A 27042-nucleotide genomic window follows, 5' to 3' on the forward strand; every position below is an offset into this window, starting at 1 on the left:
TAAATTGAGCGTAGGTGTGAGTGTGAATGGTTGTCTGTGTCTATGTGTCAGCCCTGTGATGACCTGGCGACTTGTCCAGGGTGTACCCCGCCTTTCGCCCGTAGTCAGCTGGGATAGGCTCCAGCTCGCCTGCGACCCTGTAGAACAGGATAAAGTGGCTAGAGATGATGTGAGATCTTCAATATCAAAAGCCTTGACTAAATAAACTTGGTTGTTTATTGTAGCCCTGTGATTGCTCCATTTACCATGCAAAAAAAAAATTTGGTGATAACGTTATTTTTGGTGAGTGTCAGAGACTCATTGTTTTGCAGGTCAAGGGGCCCACAGGGCCCCTCCTGGGGAAAAAACGGGCCCATTTCTACAATGGGGGCCCAGTGATTATCCTTCAGTTGAAGCGAACCTAGTGAGCGAAGCGAGCCCAATGAACAGCTGGGGCAGCCCAGGGGCTGTTTTTTTTTTTTTTTTTTCTCCCCCCCCTTTTTTTTTTGGTATTAGAAGCCATATGAAGCAATGTAGATGACAAATCAGTGCTTCAACCAAATATATTGAGTGTTTAATCAGTGGCAATATTTTGGAATTCAACCACAAGCCACTATATATCACATCTATATCTCCTCCTTGTAAATTATAGCACAAGAATGGGTTTGTGTTTTGCATGCTGCGACGGTCTAATTCTGCTTGTCTCTAATCATCTCTACTTCTAATTTCATTAATTTATTTTATTAACTTGTTTTCAGTTTGGTGTAGGTCTGTTGTTGTAGTAGTCGATGTTGTAAATCTAGTATGACTAATTACCTTGGGTATCAGGGGCATCAGTTTTTTCAGGTGAATGTGCTCCCTTTCTGCCAAAGAATGACAATAGATGTATTTTTTTCTTATCCATGTTTTCTTGTCTCTTTCGAATATTCATACATAGGCTGTAAGACGCCACCTAGCGAAGGACTTGGATCAGGTTTTACTCGTTTGGGACGCTACAAACGGGGCGGCGTATATTCAAAATGGCGGCGGTCAAAACAAATTCATCCGGTGCTGAAATCTGTTGAATATCCAGATAATTATGTTGGAAGTTGCATATTTGTGCAAGATTTTCGATATTGAGACCATGAAGTCAAGTAATACGCCATGAAATGTTCCAAATAGGGTATAAAATGCTCACGTCCATATTGGCCCCTGCCCCTCTCGACAATGCGTTCATTATTCGAAATAGTGTGTCTTGGACGCGGGCGCGCCAACAATCTGAGTCTCTGGAATGTATGGCAATGTATGTCATTATTTCACACATGCAAACTCCTCACCTTTCGGCGAAATTCGCCGTTTTGGTCCCAAAATAGGTCACTTGTGTGAATCGTGTAGATCCGAAGAGTTTTTTTTGGGGGGGAGGCAGGCTACAACGCTATTGTTGCCAAACATTTCACTTACAAGGTTACAGCCAATCAAGATAAACAGTTACTAACACGCTTCTTTTCCATTGGAGTTCTGATCAGCTGGTGCACAACCCACTGCTGGTTGCCAGTCCTCGCTTACGAATATTCCACAGATTCAGACCGCAAAGTCACCTTTTTATAGAGAGATCTGGCAACCTCATCTCGCGACTGAATCTGAATACCAATGGAACAGTTTCCAGCGCGCTCGGGGGTGAATAACCATGGGCGGATCTACCGGGGTGGCATATGCCACTCTAAAAGAAAGCCTTGCCACCCCTGCTGCTACCCCAGTTGGCAGCGACGAATTCAAAGAAAAATTACGGCCAATTTGACATTTACGTGCGCGAATTTCCAATGTCCGACTGCGGCGAATGCAGCACGAGATAACGCCAGAGATTGGTTGTTTGAGAAAATTGAGAGGCGCGAAGCGAGGGAGCCAGGAGTCGCGAGGAAAGGAGACACGGGAGGAAAGGGGTAAAAGCTGATTAACTATCTATCAAAAAATGAAATTATAATGAATGAACAGTGCTAGCATAGTTGCGATGCTGATTTTGAGAGGATAAAAATCAGGTTGGAGAAGGTTATTTAGCTAACTATACATGTAAGGCAAAAAAAAAAGTGTGTTTCCGGTAACCCGACCGATCGAGAATTTCCGCGTCGAAATTGCCGACCGTAAAGTTTTTATTACAAATTTCCCTCGATATTTTAGTGTAAGCGGCGTTAGTTTGTCATAATTTTTTGTTTCAACGCATTCAAGTTGTGAAAGAAACGATAAAAAGTAAAATGTTTTGCCACTTCTATCAGCCCTCCTGGCTGTAATGCAAATTGCTTCCTCTTCAGTATACAAGTGCACTTCCATGGCAGGGAAAAACACTACATTTTGCCGCCTATGTAGTCCCCTATTTATACAAATAGGAGTCATTCAGGATTCAGCCATGTTTTTGCTCCGTGTTTTTGCTCGACCCAAGTTCTACAGTAGGCTAGGCGAGGCCGGCTGCTTTTAATGGAAGTAGCCTAGCCTAGGACGTTAAACCATATTTTCACGTTATTTCTTGATAAGGTGTTTTCACATTATCACATGAAAATATCATGACATTACGTGATATGTTATTACATGATAAATATATTGTAAAAACGTGATAACTCTGTTAACAATATCTTTTCACGTAATTACTTGAGTCTAAGCCATTTTTTTTTTTTTTTGAGTGTGGCAGCAATACGCTTCCGCAGATCATAACTCGAACTCTTGCGATATTTTTTTTATTCGTTTAAAGATTTAAACCACACATCATAATAAAATAAGTGTTATAAAGGATTCTGTGCCAAAATACTATTTTGTAAGATGTTTGTGTTAATTTTTTCGAACAAAATAAAACAAATTAAGAAAAAAAATTTCCTACCTACCGACCTTATTTTAGTATTTCATGTTACCTGAAACACACTTTTTTTTTTTTTTTTTTTTTGGCCTAATGTTAGCTAGGTCTGACATTAGTTTTGTGTAAAGTCGGCCACAAAAGTTAATATTGCTTCACCGTCTGTCAAGGAAAACATTGCTATTGGCTGAAGCTTATGATTCAAATATTGAGGATCTTAAACATGAGTTACATCAGACGAGGAGAGTACTAGACAGAAAAAAGGGGGAACAGGAGAGTCCTACCACTCCCATGGAGTTCACTGTTTTTGGACCCATACCAAGATGATGATGTTGTTTTTTTTTGAGTTGTTCAGGTTGTGTAAAATAGCGGTTGTCTTGCCTGTGAGCAGTGCATCCTGTGAACGAAGTTTTTCATCTCTCAGGCTCATAAAGACTTATTTGCGGTTGACTATGACAGAAAAGAGACTATCAAGTTTGGCTGTACTCAGCATTGAATCAAAGCGCACAAAAGCATTAGATCTTGATAAATTTGTGAAGCGTTTTGCTGAGCAACATGGAAATCGCCGCATTCAGCTGTTGTAGGCATGACAAGTTCATGTTCTGCTCACTGGTGAGCCTTTACAAAGCGTGAGGAAAAAAAACTATAAAATGTGACACTGGTGTAAATGGTTTAAATCATGCTGAACTTGAAGCAGTGTTGTTATTGTTGTTTTTTAGTGTCTGTTCTTTTGCATATACAGTATAAAACTGTCCAGAAACGGTATAGACCTCATCTGAGAATGTGTGTTCTTCGTGAACAATAAAGGCATGAGATTAAGTTTATCTGTATGAGTTTGTAAATGGCAGTCTGTGCCCTTTTGTAGTGTGTACATACTATTTGTCGTCAAACTGTGATTAAATTCAGTATATATACATGTCTGTAATACGTTGCCACCCCTCAAAAATTCCTGCCCCCCTCTTGCCACCCCATAAATATTTTTCGAGATCCGCCCCTGATTTCACATAGGTGATGTCTTTAAGAAAATTGACAGACAGGGATTGGCCAGGTGTGTCCTCTGGGGTAGGTCTGTTAGATAGCACAGGCAGTAATATATACCTTTTTGTAAATAGCCCACTGTGTTGTACACAGGGGTGAAAATTAACTTCACAAAATATCAAACTTTACCGGCCACTGACAAATAAATGGTACAATTTACTGGCCACTCAACAGTAACTTATTAAGACATGTTTATGGAAAGTTATTTTGTACTGTATTAAATTCAATATGTCACTGGTTGCAATTTTTTTTGTAACGTAGACTACGAAATGTACTTTTGCGCGCGTGCCGTGTCCCCGTGCATCCTTCTCACCTTTTTCACCCCTGACCAGTTTGCATGCCTGTTATTTAGCAAAATTACTCGTGTCCTTTAGAGAATATATATATATATATATATATAATAATTTTTTTCTTTTTGGCCACAGGTAGCTCCACTTAAATCATTCTTTATACCATAAAACAAATATTTGGTTCCATATCATTGGAAACATCTCATCTCATTATCTGTAGCCGCTTTGTCCTTCTACAGGGTTGCAGGCAAGCTGGAGCCTATCCCAGCTGACTACGGGCGAAAGGCGGGGTACACCCTGGACAAGTCGCCAGGTCATCACAGGGCTGACACATAGACACAGACAACCATTCACATTCACACCTACGGTCAATTTAGAGTCACCAGGTAACCTAACCTGCATGTCTTTGGACTGTGGGGGAAACCGGAGCACCCGGAGGAAACCCACGCGGACACGGGGAGAACATGCAAACTCCGCACAGAAATCCACACCTATGCTCGTCTCCACTCGCCGGCCCCGGGGCTCGAACCCAGGACCTTCTTGCTGTGAGGCGACAGCGCTAACCACTACACCACCGTGCCGCCCCATTGGGAACATAGTTAAGTTTTAATGTTGAATGCCAGTAAGTTTTCAGACTATTTTGATCAAATTAGTATGTAACTGTGTCAAAAAAAATGCCCTCTCCGAGACAGCTAATTTTTCAATATAAAATAACACATCTAAAATGATTACTTTCATCCTAAAATGTGGTCAAGATATCGGGATATAAATATTAGAGACAACTAACACAAAGCTTACAGCCTTATATTTAAAAGCACTATGGAAGTAGTGGATTCTGAATTGTCCAAAAAAAAAGTCCTCTCCGAGAATCACTTCATTTGTTTCTCCCAGCCCTGCTTAGAGCTACACTTAATCTTATAATACAAACTATTACACATGCCTATGTTCATATGTGTATTAATTTCCACAAGTGCAGATTTGATCGGTTTTTTTTTTTTTTTTTTTTTGACCCCGTGACACAAACTTTGTACCCTGATTGTAAAACAACCCACAACACCTTACAGCTGCAGTTGCACTATGACCTACAGGAGAAGATCAAGCTCATACTTGCTAACTTCTCAAAATTCTCATAGGAGAGAAAAGTGCGTGAAAGACCCTTTCAATTGGACCGGGGTATGATGTGCGGTTGAAATGATTAAAAACGGTGGATCTTAATTAATTGCCAACCATTTGAAATGTATACAATTAGTTGTTGAATTGTTGATTTGTTCTATCAATTAGAAAGAAAGCACAACTTGTGAAATTTCTCTCTGCAGTGAACACGCACATACCCAGAGCAGTGGGCAGCCATACGAACAGCACCCGGGGAGCAGTTAGGAGTGAGGTGCCTCGCTCAAGAGCACCTCAGCCCAAGGCCGTCCCATATTAACCTAACTGCATGCAAACTCCACACAGAAAGCCCCTCACCGGCCGCTGGGCTCGGACCCAGAACCTTCTTGCTGTGAGGTGACCGTGCCGCCCGTACTACAGGTTATAGGATACAATTACTATCGGTTATGGGATTTGTGTATCAGGTATGAGGGCTCAGAGTGAAAAATCTGAAATAATATTCTTGTCTTGAATTTTAATATAACAATGAAAGGGAAGTCTTAAATCAGATTTTTAGCTGAAAAATCTCATGCCTGAATACTGTATACATGCACAGAAAATAATGCAAGTGATGCCCAGTAGACCCAAGAAAATTGGCAACTCACTAGTTGACTGTTGCCAGGGTAAGAAATAAAAGGCTATACTCTAAATTGGGTGTTCCTGTGTTTGTGTGGTACACGGATAATGTTATTTATTGACCTACACAAAAGTAAGCGACACGAAAGCACTGGGCGATAATAGACTTGCTTTGCATGTATCAAGGGATATGCGTGTCAGGGCTTGAGATCTTGGGACCTGTCAAACACATTAAATGTATCTCCAACCCTGCTTAGCCGATTCCATGTGTGTAGCTTATGAAATCTTTCTCCTACAGTAGCCAGTACTCTTCTAAACGAAGAAATATCTCCTCTTTATTCTCTCTAGCCGCTTTATCCTGTTCTACAGGGTCGCAGGCAAGCTGGAGCCTATCCCAGCTGACTACGGGCGAAAGGCGGGGTACACCCTGGACAAGTCGCCAGGTCATCACAGGGCTGACACATAGACACAGACAACCATTCACACTCACATTCACACCTACGCTCAATTTGGGCCCAATTCTAATTTCTACCCCTTCCCCTTGGCCCTTCCCCTTGAAACTGAGCTACAAGGGATAGGGCTTGAAATTCAACCCTTACGTATTGGGATAGCCCTTCAACGATCGCATACGTCATCGCGTACCTCCGTCAGCGTTTACGTTAGCAAAACGCGACCAAATGCGTCATTGGCTGCGACCAGCCGCTACAGTCAGAGCCAGAACAGAAATCTCTGCTGGCAGGGTGTGATTTGTTAACTAACACCACTGAATGGGATATCTTTGGCGCTTCGTGCACCACATCCGACAGGATGAGGTGTCAGAACACTCATGTAAACAATAAAAGCGAGAATAACGGAACAAAACGTACGCAGTCAAGCAACCGAAAACAATACTCACTCCCAAAGCTTTTTAGCAGCAGCTTGGATTTCAGAAAGCGCTGCTCATTCTCAGCTCGAAAGCGAATCAAGCGGCGTGTTTCCTCTGGATAACAACTTAAAACACGTAAATAATGGAGAAAATACATTTATGACAATCTTTCGCCGCGGGAACCGCCATCTTTCTGAAATCCGCATGAAATCTCACTGAAATCCGCATGGCATTGTGGGAAATCACTCAAACCCCTTCGTTCGGAGTCAGCTCCAGGAAAATCTCCGTTTGGAGGGGTACAGAAGCCCTCCCCTACTCCTCCGCGTTAACTGGGATTGGGATACCCCTACCCCTTCACGTGAACGCGCAAAATGGAGGGGTTGGTCCAAGGGGTGAAATGGGATTCGGCCTTAGAGTCACCAGTTAACCTAACCTGCATGTCTTTGGACTGTGGGGGAAACCGGAGCACCCAGAGGGAAACCCACGCGGACACAGGGAGAACATGTAAACTCCGCACAAAGGCTCTCGCCGGCCACGGGGCTCGAACCCGGACCTTCTTGCTGTGAGGCGACAGCGCTAAGCGCTAACCACTACACCACCGTGCTGCCGGAATTATCTTAACATTTTATTTCGTTACCTTGGCTTATTATTTGGTTTAAGTCAAACACTGCATACTCAGGGGTGAAAGTAACTTTTATTTCTTGCCGGTATAGTATTTTTGAGCCATAGTGCCAAAAAATGCACCTAATTATCTATTATTGTCTACTTATCAAGCATTCACTAGGACTTCTTATCACTCATTAGTACTAGTATAGTACTTTTATTACACTATCACTTTCATCCACCTGTATCAGTTTTTGATTATAAATAAATTGCAAACGCACCCTTTCAACAATTGTTTATTTTTTTAGCTGAACAGTTGAAAACTAACTTCATTTTGGACATTGGACACAGAACAGAAAAGTGAAAGTTACTTTGATTACCTGCTGCGCACGTTATAGCACGAGATCTGGTTAAGCTGTATGCGTGCTGTAGCTCGCTCGTTGTTTGTCCAGCGAAACACTGCACACATAATAGAGGCTGGATGCAGTGTTGCCAGATTGGGCGGTTTTAAGTGCATTTTGGCAGGTTTTGAACGTATTTTGGGCTGAAAGCCGTCAGCAGTATCTGGCAACACTGGCTGGATGCTGGGCGCTGCCAGGAGCTGGGGCGGAAACTGTCGTACGCTCAGCTGGGAAACACTTGCCAGTCATAACCAGACGGTCGTAAAGTCGATCGGTCGTAAGTCGACGACTACCTGTATATTGACCATAAAACCCTACTTCTTGAAAATGTGGTTTTAATGTGTTGCTGTTCTAATTGGTGGGGTTTATAAGAAGTGAAATTGTATTGACGCATGCAGTATCTGATCTGTGAAGAGGGTGGAGTTTCTTCAGAGTTGAGGTTTCAGGTATTGTTTTGGTCATGAGCACAGAAAAGCAGTGGAAAATCTTATACCCTGTCCACACTAGGGATTTTGTACCAATACGAAACTACTTTCGTACCGCAACACCTGTCCACACTAGCAACTATAGCGGTATAACTGTATTGGTACAAAACCCACAAATGTGGGGGCGTCGTGGCTCAGGTGGATAAGGCGCCATACCATAAATCCAGGGACCCGGGTTCGATTCCGGCCCAGGGTCATTTCCCGATCCCTCCCCGTCTGTCTCTCTCTCTCTCCTGCTCATTTCCTGTCTCTCTACATGGTCCTATCCAATAAAGGTTAAAAAAAAGCCCCCCAAAAATGTATGGGTTTCGTATCGGTACTGTAGCGCTTCGCTGTAGTGTGGACAGATGAAGCGGTTCTGTATCGATACAAATATAATGCACATGCGCAAAGTCCCACACCTCAATCAATGTCTTCGCTGAATAAAATAGTGAAGAACGGAGATTCGTTTGTTTCTTTCTCAACTGCCTTGCACGTTTTATACGATTCGACTGAATAAATGACCACCAGAAATACAGACTGTACATTGACAACAAAAGGCACACACGCGTTGTTTCATCCGCCATATTCTCGGAAGGAAGTTACTCGGTAACCACGGAAACATTTCGCGCGCGCGTATTTCAACTACCGTGAAAGAAAACCGCAAACATTTCTCGCTAGTGTGGACAGATGCACTAAACTGTACCGGTATACTCTGTATCGATACAGTTATACCACTATCGTACCGGTATAAGTGTGAACACAGCACTGGTTTTTTTTTTTTTTTTTCCCTTTTCTCCTCTCGCTACGTTTTAAGAGAAGACCTGTTGTAGATAGTTTACCTCAGAAAACGCCTTGCCTTAAATCTGGTAGATCATTCACAAGTGACTTGAACAATGGGAAGATGGCATTCAGATGAATCATGTGAGAATTTATTGTTTACTGTGTCGTTTATGAACCCTGGGCATTATGACTGGATGAGTCGTCTTTAACGAAGCGTACGCCTTACTAGTACTTGCATGTTGGTTATGAAATGCATTCCAGCATCCTGATGCAATTTTTTCCATGACTTTTTTTTCAATCCACTACTCAATAGAGCAGCGTGAATTCATTGGTTGTGTATTTGCGTGTGTAATAATGAAATTTGTCACTTTTTGCTGAAGGAAACCGTCTGAGGCCTTGACCTGTAGTGCTCTTTAGCTGCAGCTGTCTCCACTGCATTCTGTCCTGTCTATTTTTGACAGACACTGCTGCACGTGCATGGCTTCAAAATCGCACATGTCTTCAAAAGTTTGTGCTGTTACATACAGTACCAGTCAAGAGTTTGGACACGTCCTCATTCATAGGTTTTTCTTTATTGTTGAACAATACTGAAGACGGTGTTGTAGGCGAGTCATTAAACCTCGAGTCCAGAGTAATTAAATCGAGTCCGAGACCAAGGTTCGAACTGCACCGTTAACGTTAGTTTGTTCCTGAACAGGTGGATGTGCGTTCTCTTTGGCAGGGAGTGCGAAGTATTGCCTGAGATGGTTGGGAGACGGATGAAAGTGCAGAAGGTGCGTTTTGTTCATACAAGTGAAGACAGGTAAACAATCCAGAACGGCAAGCAAAGTTGTAAAACCGTGGAATGGGCCATAGGTCGAGTGAGGCATAAACAGGTTATGGTAGGCTGGGCAGAATCAAAGACGAGAAACAGGAAATCAGGAGCAAGGAAATGAGGCTCGGTAGTGTCAGCAACGCAACTCAATACTTCGCAAAGTGTGTTCTCGCAGTTTTTATATCTGTACAGGTGAGGGTCTGCTTGGCACGCATGCTGTCCAGAGTGTGCCCGGGAGTCTATCCGACGCACACATCAAGATGTGCAGGTGTGACACTCTTGCATGAAATTAGTACAAAAATAAACGTAGATATAAATGTCAAATTATGGCATGTTACCAAAAAAGAATCTGAGTCCTCATCTCCAATTTATGAGTCTGAATGTGGTTAATGCACGAGTCGGACTCGGGTACTACAAGCCTGACTGAAGACATCAAAGCTGTGAAATAATGTATATGGAGTTACGTGGTGAACAAGTGTGTTAATGTCTCGTTTACCCTGATGCTTTGCACACTATTGCCATTATCTTAAGCCTCACTCTCAACCTGCGCTACGGGCAGTCTCATCTCATTATCTGTAGCCGCTTTATCCTGTTCTACAGGGTCGCAGGCAAGCTGGAGCCTATCCCAGCTGACTACGGGCGAAAGGCGGGGTACACCCTGGACAAGTCGCCAGGTCATCACAGGGCTGACACATAGACACAGACAACCATTCACACTCACACTCACACCTACGCTCAATTTAGAGTCACCAGTTAACCTAACCTGCATGTCTTTGGACTGTGGGGGAAACCGGAGCACCCGGAGGAAACCCACGGGGAGAACATGCAAACTCCGCACAGAAAGGCCCTCGCCAGCCACGGGGCTCGAACCCGGACCTTCTTGCTGTGAGGTGACCGCGCTAACCACTACACCACCATGCTGCCTACGGGCAGTCCACAGTAAAAAAAAAAAAAAAAAAAATTTGGCAAAACCGTGCTTGAGACTTGCGAGACGCTTGCGTGTGTTCAGCGCCATAGAAGGTCGCAGACTGCCCGTGGAGACTTGGTCCTGCACGTGCACATTCTGTGGGTCTTGCGGCAAGTCAAGGACGCATACACTATGTACAGGACCCGTACTCCTTTTGTACGCCTGAACCAAGTCATCAACGTGGCTGGTAGGGGCTTTTTGCGATGACTGGCTGTAAGGCGCATGAGTGACATGGTCACTGTGAGTGACGTGCCTCAGAAGTACTACACAAGTATTCCATACTTGCTATTTGTGTGCTGTGCAAGACAGAAGTACATCTCACTTTCTACCCCTGTGTGGCGTGCCATGCAAACGTCAAATGATAAAACATGCGTATAAGGGAATGTGTGTTTATTACATTGTAAAAAAAAAAATCCCAACTAAATAGCCCAACAGTTTGAGCACTGAAACACACTTTAGGGGTGTTCACATGGCACATATTTGTATCGATGCTGCACCGATGTATTTTGTTGCGATATATCTTACACCGGTGTAAATTTTGTGGAGCGTTCACACGTCACAAACCTGCTTACTAGAGAGAAGCATGTTAGCACCGGTGCAGCCCCACTTGCGTTCACACGGCAGTTTTTGCGACCGTGCTATACGATAGTAATAATGCGGAAATGAAATATGCGCATGCGTGAAAATGTACTTCCTTTTCCCGGTTGTCATGGCATCACCAAGTGCCGGGAAAACAACGTGGATGAAGACACCAGTGTTGCCAGATGCTGCTGACGTTTTCCAGCCCAAAATATGTTCAAATCCACCAAAATGCACTTAAAACCGCCCAATCTGGCAACACTGGAAGACACGCAGTTCTGTTCTTGATATTCACCATTTTGGAAGCGCAAAATACCAGGATGCAAATTATGCAATGCCCGTATGTAATCAACTCTCCTCACGCGTAGCGAGTCTACCCCTGTAGCGTTCAGACGTCCCATTTTATATCGGTGCTGCCCCGCAAACTAGCATTTACTCCGGAGTAAATTTCTTAAACCACCTCCCGAGCAGAGTTAGATTTGCACCGGTTTAAGCAGCTTTCAGGGGCTACACCGGTATAACTTTGTACCGTGTGAACGCTCTACCGGGGCAGCCCCGGTGCTACACCGGAGTAAAAGTTGCCATGTGGACACCCCTTTTGACTCTGAGCTCCTGAGTGGTGGGATAGGATGTCCTTATCGCTGAGTGTGGCACAATGGCCTGACAGCGATGATGGGATTGCAATGTCCTCGCTTCTGGGTGTTGTTGGCTGAAACATGCATGAAAATCAGCATATATTAGATACTGAAATGAATGTTTAAAGCGTGTGTATTTACCTGTGAAAATCCCTCTGGCGGGGTGCTGTGCCTTCTGCCGGCTTGAAGCCATACTTCTCCCTGTCCGTGCAGGGCTCACCGGTGCTGCTACCATCATCAAATTCTTCCTCCTCCCCCTCTGCTGTTTCAGGCTGGGTTACTTCACTTGCTCGCTTCTTCTTGGGTCCCATTTTTCTAAGCTTTAAGCCCACTTTACACGGGGACGGTCTGAAACAAAAACGCAAAAGTCCGTTTTCGTTCTCACTTTTTTTTTTCCGCGTCTACACGACCGTTTTCAAGGAGGAAATCTGCGTCTATACAGTGACGCATAAATGTGTGGAATTCAATTGGATGTGCATGCCAGGCGGTGCTGTGAAAGACCTCCACTATGTCTGCATGCATGCGCAACGTCTTCCGTCTTGTCTGATCTGCACATCTGTGCCGCGAAAACTTTGACTACTCTGGCTATGGTGAGTAAGAAAGTTAAAGTAAGAGCATACTATACCCGCCTCTATTCATTAACGGTATATGTGCAGATTCGGCATAGATGTTCGAAGGACTCCTGGACGTTTATTAAAGCTGCCAGAGCAGCTTGAAGGTCCGTTGGATCGACGTAATCAGACATGCTCTTACTTTTTTACTTACTTTCTTACTTCCCGGGCTGGCATGTACAGTATATGACATATGTATGACGTAAACGCGTACCCGACGTGAGCAGATCCGAGCAGAGTTTCGCGTATTGGGTAGTTTAGACGGATATGCAACGGGGGCTGTTTTTAACTTATCCACTCTGGAAGGCGTTTTCAATTTTTTCCGTTTTTCAGCCTCGGAAACGCCGTCCCCGTGTAGACGAAAGGCACTTCCGATAAAATATTTAGTCGTTTTTACCCGACAGCGTCCTCGTGTAAACGGGCCCTTAAACTGAATTAAAATTTTCCCACAAAATATCCAATGTTGTTCAGTTGAAAGACAGATGCCGAATGCTGCAGACACGCTGGTTTTATACCCACTCCTGGCTTGCGTCACACGTTATGAGTGATTGTCATGTGACAATCACAAGCGTGGCCTGAACTCTTGGCGTAGGAAACTGGTAGAATGCAAGTCTTGCACACTCCACTCTCTGATCACGTGCGTCAGATACATGCTTTCCGCAGGCTAACGGTGCAATTTTTCCCACACCTCAAGGAAGTCAGGTGTGCAACCTGTACTTGACAAGTCCTTTGCCTGTACTCCTCCCCCAAACTTCCCCCGGGTTCACCGCAACCCTGTGGCACGGCTGCTAGCTACCGACCCGTGCGCGTCAAACGCTTACGGTGGGTTGTGAGTGAGGCTTTAACCAGCTTCATGAGGTAGTCACCTGGCATGCGTTTCCGTTAACAGGTATCTCACCAGGTTGGTGCAATTTAGTGTAAATAGCTCTATTCCACAACCGTAGCAATCCATTTTGTCAAGAACCGCTCAACTAATTAAAAAGAGGACATCCATCATTACTTTAAGACATGAAGTGACTTTTAATTCATAAAGAAAAAGCATTGAATTAGAATCTGTGTCCAAACTTTTGACTGATGCTGTGTGTTTTTGGTCTTTTTATATAAAACTGAGACTTTTTTGCAGTCTAACTGGAATCCTGATGGAGTGCTCTCGTACTGAATACTAGATCTCAACAGTCTATAACCATCGTTTCATAGCCCTTTAGTGTGCTAATGGATGATTTTTGCAAAGGTTTTGCCACCCCCTTGGTCTCTGGATGGAAACGTGTCCTGTAGTTATCTGCAGAACAGATTTCCAAGTTGGCCTATTTTTGTTCGTTAATCTATTCGTCTTATCCTGGTCAAGGTCCCAACGGAAACAGCATCTGTCTCATGACTAGGGAATGTAAACACCTGGATAGGGTGCTGGTCCATCGCTGGGTACCTTGCATTCATTCAAATGTAGTGGCAAATTAGTCACTATTGGCCCTTTTCCACTATCCTTTTTCAGCTCGCTTCAGCCCGACACGGCTCGCGTTTCGACTACCTTAGAGCAGCACGACTCAGCTCGCTTCAGCCCTGCTTAGCACCCAAAACTCGCACGGTTTTGGAGTGGGGCTGAAGCGAGCCGAGTGGGGCTAGGGGCGTGAGGAGACACTCCCCTGTGCACTGATTGGTGAGGAGGAGTGTCCTCACACGCCCACACATGCCCCGCGAGCACGCTGGGATCTGTAAACACCGTAAACCCGGAAGAAGAAGAATTACGAGAATTTCTGAAGCCTTATGCGCCTCGCCTCATCTATACGCTCTTGCCAGTATCTGTTGGCGTTGTTGGTGACAACAAGCCACAGCACCAAGACCAGCAACACTAACGACTCCATGTCCTCCATGTTTATTGTTTACTATCCGGGTCGTGAGACTACCGCTTAAAAGATCACGGTCACTGCGCCGCCTCACGACATCACGTGACGTCCACCCACTTTCGCTAACTCCACCCAATGTGTCCACCCACTTCCAGCCAGCACGGTTCAGCGTGGTTGTAGTCGAAATGCAACTCCAACAGCCCCGCTCAGCTCGACTCAGCCCAACTCAGCCGCGTTGGTAGTGGAAAAGCGGCAATAGTAACCGTAGGATTTGCAACAGACTTGACAGCGTACCGCTGCACGGATGAACCCCCCCATATGTTTGTACAGGAGAACAGTATGTTCTCGTTTGGCCTTTAGACATTTAATCTACATAAAACAAGTGTCAGTTCAAGAATAAATAACATTTTGTGTAATCTAACTTTGTGTGGCGTTGTGATGAGCTTTTACTTTAAGTGTTTAATGTTGTGTAACGTAACGCATCAAATTCATGGGTACTAGCATCTTTTTTTGGGGGGGGGGGGGATTAAGTGACTTGTTGCGTCTGGGTCGCTCGCGGTTTGGTTCAATCAGATTGAAACTAATGTTTCCCACCTGGTGGTTAAATCTCATGACTTGTTTTTCCAATAAAATTGGCTGAAGGCTTTGCTGTCTAGTGCCTGCGACATATCGGCTCACTGAAACTTCGCGTCCTTCCTAAAAATCAATGTTTTTTTTGTCATGGAGAAAAAATGAGGTGTATAAATACCAGTAATGCTGTTTTGAAGGGAATTAACACAAGTTTGACCACCTTCTACACAGCGCATTCGAGCACCACGGTCCTTAGTTGTGCTTGGCGTCCACAATTTGAAGTGAACATACCTGCTAAAGTCTGGCTTTATGCTTAAACACAAAGGATGGAGCAAGTTCATTGATGGCTTACTTTGAAGCCTTCTAGGTGCATAATCATGATGTACAATAAGGCTTTATCTGTAATTCTTAACCTGATACTCAATACTAAGTCTCTATTTTTGGCTTATTAATTTGATAGAGGGCTTCCCCCCCCCCCCCCCCCCCCCCCCCCCCCCCCCCCAATGAATGGAAAATGATTGCTGGTTTGTGGCCGGGGCAACGGACAGAAATGGAAACTTTATAGAACACTGGCTTTTCAAAGGTTCATAATGTTTAATTTTGTAATCATGTCTATAAAAAAATAAGTTTTCAGTTCAGATCTTCACACTCTTGATGCGTTACACAACACTGATGGCTGCTTAAAAAAAAAAAAGGCCCGTCATTTGCTATTTGTAATAAGTAAGAATGTCACACATCCATCTTTTCAATATGTTGCTGAAAGTCCGCCTAATAACAGTACACATTCTGACGCTTGTTAAACCTATCAACATATTCCCCCCCCCCCCCCCCCCCCCCCGGACATTGTTGCCATGGGATATAATGAACACCTAAGTAGATGTAATCTGTCCCTCTGAGTTACATGTTGGTCCTGGGATTGAGATGCTGGCCTCTTCTGCCCCTCAGACCTGCTTGATCCATCCTGGTGCCCTGTGTCTGGTCGGATTTTTATCGCATCGCTCCTGTGGAGGACGGCCCCATGAGGACAGTTGAAAGTCACACCTGGAGGACACTCTGGACTCTTGCAGTAATGCTTTTATGGCTGAGGACTACAGTTGACTTGCTAACTTTAGGACTGCAGTTGTCATGAACAGTTTTGCACTCAAGTTTCCATCAATGAAGAGTTTATAACATCAGCGAAACTGACTTCATGTTAAAACTGTTAATGTTATAGTCATGCTGTCTGTTTTTGCCCAAACGAGGATGGGTTCCCTTTTGAGTCTGGTTCCTCTCGAGGTTTCTTCATGTCGTCTGAGGGAGTTTTCCCTTGCTACCGTCACCACAGGCTTGCTCATTGGGGATAGATTAGGGATAAAATTAGCTCATGTTTGAAGTTGTTCAAATTCTGTAAAGCTGCTTTGCGACAATATTTATTGTTAAAAGCGCTGTACAAATAACTTGACATTCGTTTTTCCATCTTCAGTAACTGTTTTATCCTGGTGGCTGTAGCTCTCAACACCTACGGTAAAGTGCTTTCGGTATTCTAACTAGTCAGTGTTTTAAACAAGTATTTGAATCTATGCACACCCCTGTTACATATTGTTACATTTCCATCAAGCTGTAGTACTGGAGCAGTGTACTGTCATGTTGCGCAACAAAACCAAAAGCTGAAATTATTGACCTTTTTCCCCATGCTGGAGAAGGGTATAAAGAGATCTGGTCAGGGATACTGTTACCAGCAGTGAAAAATGACCCCACCAAAGAGTGGGAGGGGAAGAACCGGAATAAAACCACAAAAAGAACAGAAGATCAGGAATCTCGTTAGTAGATAGAGTATAAAGAGCCATATCTTTTCTCAAAAAGCTTCACAGTGTAATGGAAGAACATCTGTAAAGCCAAACATGCATTAAACAGGTTGAGTTTTCATTATTTTAAACGAAGGCTGCTGAGTTCAGAACGTCAACTTGATGGTCACCCTGGAGTTATGTAACGACTCCTTATCACCAAGGTTGATGCAAGCTAATGTATTTAACAGGTGCTGCCAGAATCCCCCCGCCCCCCCGTTCTACGCAAATGGGAAGGTTGCTAAAGCATCGCTGCATGTTGGCGAAGTATTTATTTGCTTATTGCGTAGATCCAATAATTCAGTATGTTTGGTTAAGTGTGAAAGCCATTTTTGAACTCTGATACAAGTTCAGGATTTGTGTTAAGTGAAAATCTACCATCCGTGATGGCTCTTCAGTGTCTTAAACAGGGAAGAGAAGGGTCTGTCGTGCTCTGCAGATGATATCGTAATAGAACATGACTGTAAGAAGATTTCACCCTAAGTGTTGATTGACTGGTGTCAAAAAAAAAACCTAAAGGCACCCATTTCAAAACATTAGGGTGGATTTATTTTTTTTTTCCCTCTCTCTCCTTTTAAGCATCTAGTCAGTGGTTTCCTGTATCCTCATGGTTTAGTGCTAAGTGACCCCTTTCTTCATTTCTCTCTAAAGGGATGAACACGGTGCGTTTTTAATCCTTTAGGCCTGTACATCCTGTTACAAAGCTTCACCGTCCACATTAATGTGGGTGGGTTTTTGTTTTTTGTTTTTTTAAATTAGTTGCTTGCTAACAATCAAGGTGAAATGGTTGCTAACCACACCCCATCTCTGCATAGCAGTGTTGTACGTTACTTTCTGGAACTTTAAGTCCAGTTTTTGTTCTCTATCCTACTTCTACATTGGTGTAGTAAGTCCCTGACATGGGTGGAATACTGACCCACAGTAGGTGGGAAATGATAACTTTTTTTTGGCCCCCATCCATCCTTGCTGCAAAACGCATACAACAACATTGATGACCGGTGTACTGACTTTGCCGCTTGCCTTCCCTGGCCCCGTCTTCTGTTCACAAATTGATGCTTGGCCACACCCCGCTGCCACAATTAGCTCACTCACTAATTTGATGTTGACTGTCTCAAAAGTTGTTTTTGGGACTCAACCGCAACACCAGTACTGGTTAGAGACCGACCTGAAGTAACACAGTTGCTGGAAGGTAAAGGGAAGACTGCGCTGTGTGAAGTGCACATGAAACTAAAGGCCATGTAGTTCAGTTGTATGCAATCCATCTCCCTCCCTCCCCCCCCAAAAAAGATTCAGATTCAAGGAAGTCCTGCCAAACAATGTTGTGTTGTGCAATATTGTCCAAATGGAAAAACCCATCTCCGTGCCAGTATGCAGGGGAATGGGTTTTTTTTTTTTTTTTTTTATTCCCTTCTAACAACCATAACATTTTCACCAAACTATGGTAATGATTCTCAATACAAATACAATCCATGTACAAAATGTATGGCTCCTAGGTTACTTGGTTGAGAGAATTAAAAAAAAAAAAACCCAAACCTCCTGCTGTATTAGCAGGTAAGTAAATAAACATTTCAGGTTTGATGCCATTATTGTTGCCTCCGCCAAGGAGGTTGTTTTCGGTAGTGTTGGTTTGTTAGTTTTTTGTTGGTTTGTCTGATAGTAACATTATGGAAAAAGTTATGAACGGATTGCCCTGAAATTTTTTCCAGAGGTGTGACTGGGCACAAGTAACAATCCGTTAAATTTTGGTGGTGATCCAGATAACCTTCTGGATCCTGGATTTATTTATTTATTTATTTTTTTAAAAAAGGATTCTTGGCAGAGGTCTGTGCTCAGTGCTTTCCTAGTTGCCCATGAAACAGCCAGTTCAGGTTTTTGGTGTGTTGTCCCCCCCCCCCCAGAATCTTCATGTTGGACTCAAAAGTACTTAAATGATTGGGTGTGTGTTTTTTTATTTTTTTTAATATAAAAATGTTTTGAATGAGATTTTGCATGTTGTGGGTGGGGTGTCGTGTGGTTTCCATGTGTTTTCAGTATTAAACTTTGGTCAAATATCTGTCATTTTGCACTTTTTTTTTTTTTTTTTAAAAACCTTGCACAATACCAGAAATTCAGTTGAAATCGAGCCATTTGAGGCGAATTGATCCACCTCTGAAAAAACTTGGCATTTGGATTTCCCAGGACGCCTGCGGGACGCCTCCCTCTGAATCCTACGTCAGCGCTGGTTTGTTTGAGAAAACAACCTGGTGGTTTTCTGCAAATTTCTTCAACGTTATCACGTAATTTATTAAAATGGTTAACAGATGTACCATAGGAGGGTGTAGCAACACCAATCTTGATGAGATTAGTACTCATCGCTTCCCAAAAGTCTGGACAATGAGAGAGAAATGGGAGCGCTTGGTCTACACAGGCTGTGCACTGAAACTGCAAAGCTCGTGCAGCCTGCTGGCGCTTCCGCAGGTGACGTCATGAATCTGGCTCCAGACTCCCTTGGGATTTTTCCAGACACGTTTTATTTTTTTTTTTTTCCTGCTGTAGATGGATGGCCTTGTGCAAAATTACCCTTCTGGATGAGTGTGTAAAGGGACATTCATATTTAAAAAAAAAAAAAAAAAGTTGGTCCAGAATATGCACTTGGTTTAACTTCAACTAAACTAAGGGCATGTAGTTGTCCTTTATATACATACAGGGATTGAAACCGGCAGTCGCCCACTCACCAATGCGAGTTGGAAAGGGTACAGGTGACTAGTGACATGTACTCGACCGAGTGGGCGACTGGCTCGCCACGCGCTATATATATATATATATATATATATCTCAAACTACTCACTGCCTCGATGGTTTATCAACGATTCTTGCCCATTTTAAGCAGAACTTGGTCTATTTTACCGTTTTTATAATTTCAATAGATTTTGTGAGACATTTGTCAAGTTGGCATAGACACGGGCGCCACCATATTGTTTACGTGCGCAGTATACACCGCTACATGCAGCATGGCTGCGCAAAGTTTCGTTTCTTCCTGTTCATTTTCATTGCTGCCCGTGAAGACAAATGTAACTTGAACTGCTATTGGTCTGATAGATTAGACCCCCGCGAAGTTTAAGTCCTTGGCTTGACATTTCTGACAGCTATCAAAACAAACGGATATCGTTCAACAAGTATGTGACCCTTATTTCGGTTTCTTTTAAATACTTGGTAACAAAGCCACCATTTTGTTTTTCTCTACTCACAGTATATAAGCTGATATCCTAGTATTAGAGTAGCCAATTAGAGCATGCGATTGCTCAGCCTGCGGGTGATGAGAGGGAGTATGTGGCAGGAGATGTAGAGCCCCAGGAGAGACAGAATGAGGAGGTGGAAGATGAAGATGACGAGGAGGCGCAGCATGATGTGGTGTATGACCTGATAGATGATGATGAGGGTTTCGAAGATTGTGATGATAATGAGATGACTGAGGAAGTTTATAGCCAGTTGAAATTGATCACTCATGTATAATATGGTTGTGTTATATGAATAAATGTATGTAAAATTGGCTTGAAATTTGTAATTATTAGGGCTGTCAAACAATTACATTTAATCGCGATTAATCTCAATTTCATAGTTAATTGCGATTAATCGAATTTTTTTTTTTTTTTTAAATCTATGTAAATGAATAAGGCTTTTAAATTGAAATGTTACAATTAAAATGGTGAACACATTTTATACTAAAAGTACTTGTTAAAAACTGCTGGGACAAGAGAAAATGGTACCGTAAGGGAGTTTATTCACTCACATGCTAGGCAGTACTGAACATACAAAACACAAAATTGGATTTTGTGATGGATTAGGGAGCTGTAGTCTCAAATATAAAACATGTAGTCACATACTACTGTGTCTCAGTTCAGACATGTGTGATAAAATAAATGAAATAAAACTTCAATTGTGCTGGAGTTGTATTCAGTCCCAGCCTATAGGACTCCCAGTGCTGTGCAAACAAAAATAAATCGCAGCTGGACTTCAATAAAGACATTTAGTGTCCTATCCCAGTGCTACAGCATACTGACATCTCACTTTACAAAAGTATTTTAGAACTGCAAAGTGCATACCAAAACCAACTCAATCACACTTCTTTTGAAATGAAACTTCCTGTTTAGCAAACCTTTCTCCATCACTCACACTTGCTCTTATTGACGCAGCATGCAACAAGCCTCAACAGGAACTACGGGTGACTCGCAGGGCCAAATTAGAATTTGCGTTAACGGCACTTTTTTTTTAAAATTGCGATAAATTGAGATCGTGTTAATGTGTTATCGCGTCAACTTCGACAGCCCTAGTAATTATAAATACAGACCAGTGCTACTCCATTCGGACCAGTACCTCTGGGAGGCGCTGGTCCAAATGGACCAGTGCTCCCAAATTCCCGTTTCGATCTCTGACGTACAGCAGCAGTGATTATGAAATTCCACAATTCAGCCACAATTCTGAAGGAAATGGAGGACTCCCTAAAGTGAATGACGCATGAAATGGAATGACAGGTAGTAAATTTGAACAATAAATGGTCCCTTGTCATTCAGATTCTTACAAATGGAATAACGATTGAAATCTTTAGTTTGAGACCTCCCTAGGATAAGATAAGTGGGTGCTTGGTGGGATATCAGCTTTTACAAATGGAGTGACAGGGTTTCTATATGTATTGACTGACTTTGAGCTAATGTTGTCAGTCATGTCACCTTTTACAAATGGAATGATAAGGTTTCTAGGTGGAATGACATACTTTGAGGCAATGTTATCAGTGATGTCATTCCATTTGTTAATTTGATATCACTAACATTGCCTCAAAGTATGTCATTCCATTTGTAAAAGGGGATATCACTGATAACATTAGCTTAAAGCAGGGCTTTGAACCGGTTCAAGAAACGAAAACCGGGAACTTTTTCTATTTCACATGGAACAGAAACGAAACCAGAAACTTATTTTTTTATGTTCCGGAACAGAAACGCTTATTAAAAATAATGGTAACCGGTTAATACCGGTTTTTATTTTGTTCCTCAAAGTTTCCATAGCCTACAAATAAAAAAGCCATTCTTCTCCTGCACAAGTTTCTATGACCCGCTGGGGTTCACTTCCTGTGTGACGTTCGCTGACTGAATGGAGAGAGCGGGAGGGTGGACTACTATCACGTCTCCACGTGATGGTGAGTAAGTGCATTACTGAGTGTCTGAGCAAAGAAGAGCCTGAACGATGCAACCTCCCTATTGGCTGTTTGTAAAAATGTATCAGTTGTTGCCCTTCCCACGGGAATCATCGCGGGCTCGAGAGACGAGACCTGACGAGTTAGTTCGTTGGTAGCAGAACAAAATGTCTGGACACAAATCGGGTTTTCAGAAAAGGAAAGAAAATAAACGGAGGATTGAAAATACAAAAAAGGAGGCAGAAAATGCAAAACGAGTTTTAAGGTAGGACAAATGGTTACTTTTTAAGGCAGCCCACCGTGGCTGCAGGCTTTCAGTTGCGTCATTGAATGGTTACTTTTCTGAGGCAGCCCGCCGTGGCTGCCTGCAGGCTTATTTATTATAGCCCATTTAGTTAAAATAGTTGATCTAAAATGTTTATAGTTATGTGATGGTTGTCCTGATTTAGACTTTTTTTTGGGGGGGTTGCGCGATGTTGCACCCGGGTCCAGATTAGGGCAGAACCGGCCCTGGCTACATTTCAGGTGTAGTTTGTTTTATGTATGTACTGTCATAGATGTGTACTTGGTCTTCCAATATGGCGCCTAACAAAATCTCACGGTGCGGTGACGTCATGCGGTAGCCCTCTATAGGGCCTGACTAGCCTTTGGTAACACACTAAACGAATTATCTTTTCATTTTTGGCACTTTTTCTGTTTGTGTAGATGGGAAGACATACTGAGAATCCAAATCGCCAACATTTGAAATGATTGTTTTGAATTATTTCTTGTCTTATTTAATGAAGGTTGTAATAGAATTAGCCTACATTTGGCTTAAGCTGGATGAGACAGAGACATAATTTTATAGCCATTTGTTAAACAGCTGACAGGGAATGTAATTAACCGTTCCGGGAATGAAAATTTTTTTTTTGTTGTTGTTCTAACCGGTTTGGGAACGTCTATTTAATGGTGGAACCCAAAACCGGAAACGTTAAAATTCCGTTTCTGTTCGGAACGAACCAATAGGAAAAATTCTGGTTCAAAGCCCTGGCTTAAAGTATGTCATTCCACCTGGAAACGCTGTTATTCCATTTGTAAAAGGTGATCTCACTGATAACCTAAAAGTATGTCATTCCACTTAGAAACAATGTCATTCCATTTCATGAGCTGAAAGCATGTCATTCCACCTACATTTCAATCGTTATTCCATTTATAAGAATCTGAATGACAAGGGACCATTTATTGTTCAAATCACTAGCTGTCATTCCATTTCATGCGTCATTCACTTTTTAGGGAGTCCCGGAAATGGCCTATGTAAAAACGAAACCTATTTGAACAAATTTTAGTACTGGAGCGTGCTGCACACCTGTTCACCATCTGTACTCCCAAACAAGCTTAAAATTCTTGGTCTGAAATCTACAACTTAAATGCACTTATTTGAACATGGCTGTACAATTTGATGTAAACTTGTTGAAGGATGTTCATGTAGCTGTGGGGTTTCTATTTGACCAGCTCATTATTTGAGGGGTGTTCTTTGTGTTACAGGTCACGCTGCTGTTGACGAGCGCTCCTGTGGATATGGGAGTGAACACCAACAAGTAGTGCGATTTATCCTGTGGTGGTGGTGGTTGCCATCATGGCCCCAGACTCTTCCCTGCAACCTCAAACCATGCCCCCTCCTCCAGGAAAGCCGTGCAGCAGTCCCGTCCTTGCACACAGCTTGGAGGTGGGTCTTGAACCTCGAGGGAAACACTACGTGTGTGGCTCAGTGGCTGCGTTCACCAACATCCTGATCACCTTCCCCATCCAGAAGGTGCTGTTCCGGCAACAGCTGCATGGCATGCGAGCCACGGAGGCAGTACGGCAGCTTCAAAGAGAAGGTTTACGGACCCTGTACCGTGGGCTGCTGCCTCCGCTGTTGCAGAAAACGACTACAGTAGCTCTCATGTTTGGCCTGTATGAGGACTTTTCACGGCTGCTTTTACGTCATGGTGGGTCTTGCGGCGCTCCTGAAATCCTCACTCGCAGCGCAGCGGCATTTCTGGCTGGCACAGCCGAGGCAGCTCTGACACCGTTTGAGCGTGTGCAGACGCTGCTTCAGGATCACCGGCATGCGGGGCGTTTCCGTAACACAGCACATGCCTTTGGCACGTTACTACGCCAGCATGGAGTGCGCGAGTGCTACCGTGGCCTGATACCTGTGCTGATGCGCAACGGGCCCAGCAACATGCTGTTCTTTGGACTGCGCGGGCCGCTCAGGCGACAGCTGCCTGAAGCCCACAGCCGCGCCGGACACATGTTGAACGACTTTGTGTGCGGTGGGCTGCTGGGAGCCGCACTTGGCGTCCTCTTCTATCCGCTGAACGTGGCAAAGTCCCGGGCACAGTCGCAGGTCGGAGGTGCATTTGTGCCCTGCAGCCAGGTGCTCCTGACAGTGTGGAGAGAGCGGGGCGGGAGTGTGGCGATGCTGTTCCGTGGCGCGACGCTCAACTACCACCGCTCGTTGCTCTCATGGGGAATCATTAATGCGACGTATGAACTGCTGCTTAAAGTACTATGAGGAGAGAAAGGAAGGCTCGTGGAGGATGCTCATCCCAGCTGACAATATTTGTTCTTTGCCACAGCACACTGTTGGAGCTTAAGGGCACTGCCACTTCCTTTTGTATTCACCTACAGTTTTAACAGGGATGTGTTTTATGATCAAGCTAATTCTGTTCTGGTTTCATATTTGATGTTCTGGAAACAACCACTGCCCAGTTTTACACACTCACGTCCTTCATTGGGAAGAAGTTATAAGGCTTAGAGATGGGAATCAAGACTAAGTGTTATGACTGAACAGCATTCATCTGTATGGAAAGTCATGTTTGTACTAATCCTAATAAACACACTCTTTTTTGCATGGACCATATCACATGTATTTGATTTTACTTGTCAGCATTAAATACTTTTGGCAGGAAGTTAAATGAGTGAAATTTCACCATTTAGCACCAATGTAGTCAGTCAGCAAAGGTGTGTAGATGGGGGTTCCTCCCCCCCCCCCCTTTTCTTTCTTTTCCTCTCCAAAGCCTTGCAACTCCAGTAAAGTCACTTTGCTCAGGAGTAAGGGAAGCTTGTACCCTGTCCACACTAAGGATTTTGTACCGATATGAAACCACTTTCGTACCGCAACACCTGTCCACACTAGCAACTATACCGGTACTGTAGCGGTATAACTGTAGCGGTACGAAACCCACAAATGTATGGGTTTCGTATCGGTACTGTAGCGCTTCGCTGTAGTGTGGACAGATTAAGCGGCTCTGTATCGATGCAAAGTCACACCTCAATCGGTGTCTTCGCTGAATAAAATGGTGAACGGAGATTCGTTTTCTTTGTTTCTTTCTCAACTGCCTCGCACATTTTATACGATTCGACTGAATAAATGACCACCAGAAATACAGACTGTACATTGACAACAAAAAGCACACATTGTTTCATCTGGCATATTCTCGGAAGGAAGTTACTCAGTAACCACGGAAACATTTCACGCATGCGCATTTCAACTACCGTGGAAGAAAACCGCAAACATTTCTCACTAGTGTGGACAGATGCACTACTGTACCGGTATACTTTGTATTGACACAGTTATACCACTATTGTACCAGTGTGTGTGTGTGTGTGTGTGTGTATGTGAACACAGCATTATAGCCACCGTTCCTAAAGTAGACTCGTCAAAAGAGATCACGTGACCTCAGTTTCAGAAAACAGCAGAAAGTGTACTAAAGGCCCTTCATGGCCATAAGTTTGTGAACAGCTGACCATCGCACTTGTGTTGGGAGTCCCCTCCACATCTAGGCCAGAGCTGAGGGGTGGCCAAGGCTACCCTAAATAAATCTCTGGCCCCTCCTCCAGCCACCCCTCCCAACACTGCTTCGTCTGTAACTTTTTTCGGAGGCCTGTCTGTGCAGTTGCTCCACAACAGACTCAATTCAACAGTGTACTCTCAAACCAGTGGTTCTCCAAACAGTAGGTGGCGGTAATACTTAACTTGACTATCAACCAACACAATTACAGAAGACCAAGTAGCTGTATATAGATGACTACCGACCACGTGATCAAAACATGCTTCGTCATGAGCGTCTGCCATGATGGTGGACATACAAAGCAACTAGAATGGCAGATGGTAGGTGACATCCCATTCCGGATTTAGTCTCCCTTTGCTCTTCTAATAACCTCCACTCTTTTGGGAAGGCTTTCCACTAGATTTAGGAACGTGGCTGTGGGGTTCTCTTCATGCGGCTAGAAGAGCATTAATGAGGTCTGATGTGAGTTTCAGTTCAGCTAAAACGTCAAAGCAGATACACAACTTTTTTTTTTTTTTTTAATTTTAAAATAACGGAGTGGATAGTATCTCCATCCTTGACTCTTGTATGCTACATAAATGGGAATTTAAAAGAATATATATATTTGAGAGTTAAAATTGACCGCAAAGTTGGCATTCAAGTTGCCCCGCTGAGCCAGCCAGCCCTGAGTGCGTGACGTCACAGCGGTAACTGGTTTTAAGGCCGAGGCCTTTGACGGCTACAGACCAGTCATATAAATAATACAAATTTATGGTGAAGGTAAGAAATATCGTTACCGACTTGCTCAACTAAGACTGATTTGACTTCATTGATTGTGGGTTGACTCTCATTAAAACAGGATAGGTGTTATAACTTATGCAACATGTACGTGCATGCATGCATTTTCACTTTTAAAACGTAAAAGGCTCATTAAATAATCGGATGAACTGAGACAATCGTGTTCTGAAGCAAATTAAATAATCTTACACTGGTAACTTAAGCACACAATACAAGTTACATGTATTAATCTAAATGCAGGTAAACAATGTGTTTTTGTTGCTTTATATCCAAATGAGAGTTGGCGCTTACCCGTCACTGACTTTTTTCAGTTGTTCGTTCAGTTCTCCGTTCATTCGCTTCTTCCACGTAAGGGTGAGGTGGCAACAATATCCCTGGGAGAAAATCAGACTGCTGCTACACTCATTCTCTCCATACTGTGTACTCCGCCATTACTGCTGGGCTCAGGCAATTACTAAAACCCAGGATGGACTG

At 43.4% G+C, this 27042-nt stretch overlaps 1 protein-coding gene across 2 annotated transcripts in view; it reads left to right on the plus strand.

Annotated features, from left to right (window-relative positions):
• The window catches only part of slc25a51b (solute carrier family 25 member 51b), a 25665-nt gene extending 805 nt beyond the window's left edge, over positions 1–24860 (plus strand). Inside the window, exons 2-3 of one of the 2 annotated variants that reach the window (XM_060926967.1) lie at positions 5442–5699; positions 23498–24860. In XM_060926967.1, coding sequence (XP_060782950.1) covers positions 23589–24512 — 924 coding nt within the window. In that variant the 5' untranslated portion in view covers positions 5442–5699; positions 23498–23588 and the 3' untranslated portion in view covers positions 24513–24860. The remainder of the gene's footprint in view (positions 1–5441; positions 5700–23497) is intronic. The other variant, XM_060926966.1, reaches the window with a different exon arrangement.
• Positions 24861–27042: the final 2182 nt, after the last annotated feature.

Source organism: Neoarius graeffei, chromosome 8 (assembly GCF_027579695.1).
Source record: "Neoarius graeffei isolate fNeoGra1 chromosome 8, fNeoGra1.pri, whole genome shotgun sequence".
NCBI lineage: Eukaryota > Metazoa > Chordata > Actinopteri > Siluriformes > Ariidae > Neoarius > Neoarius graeffei.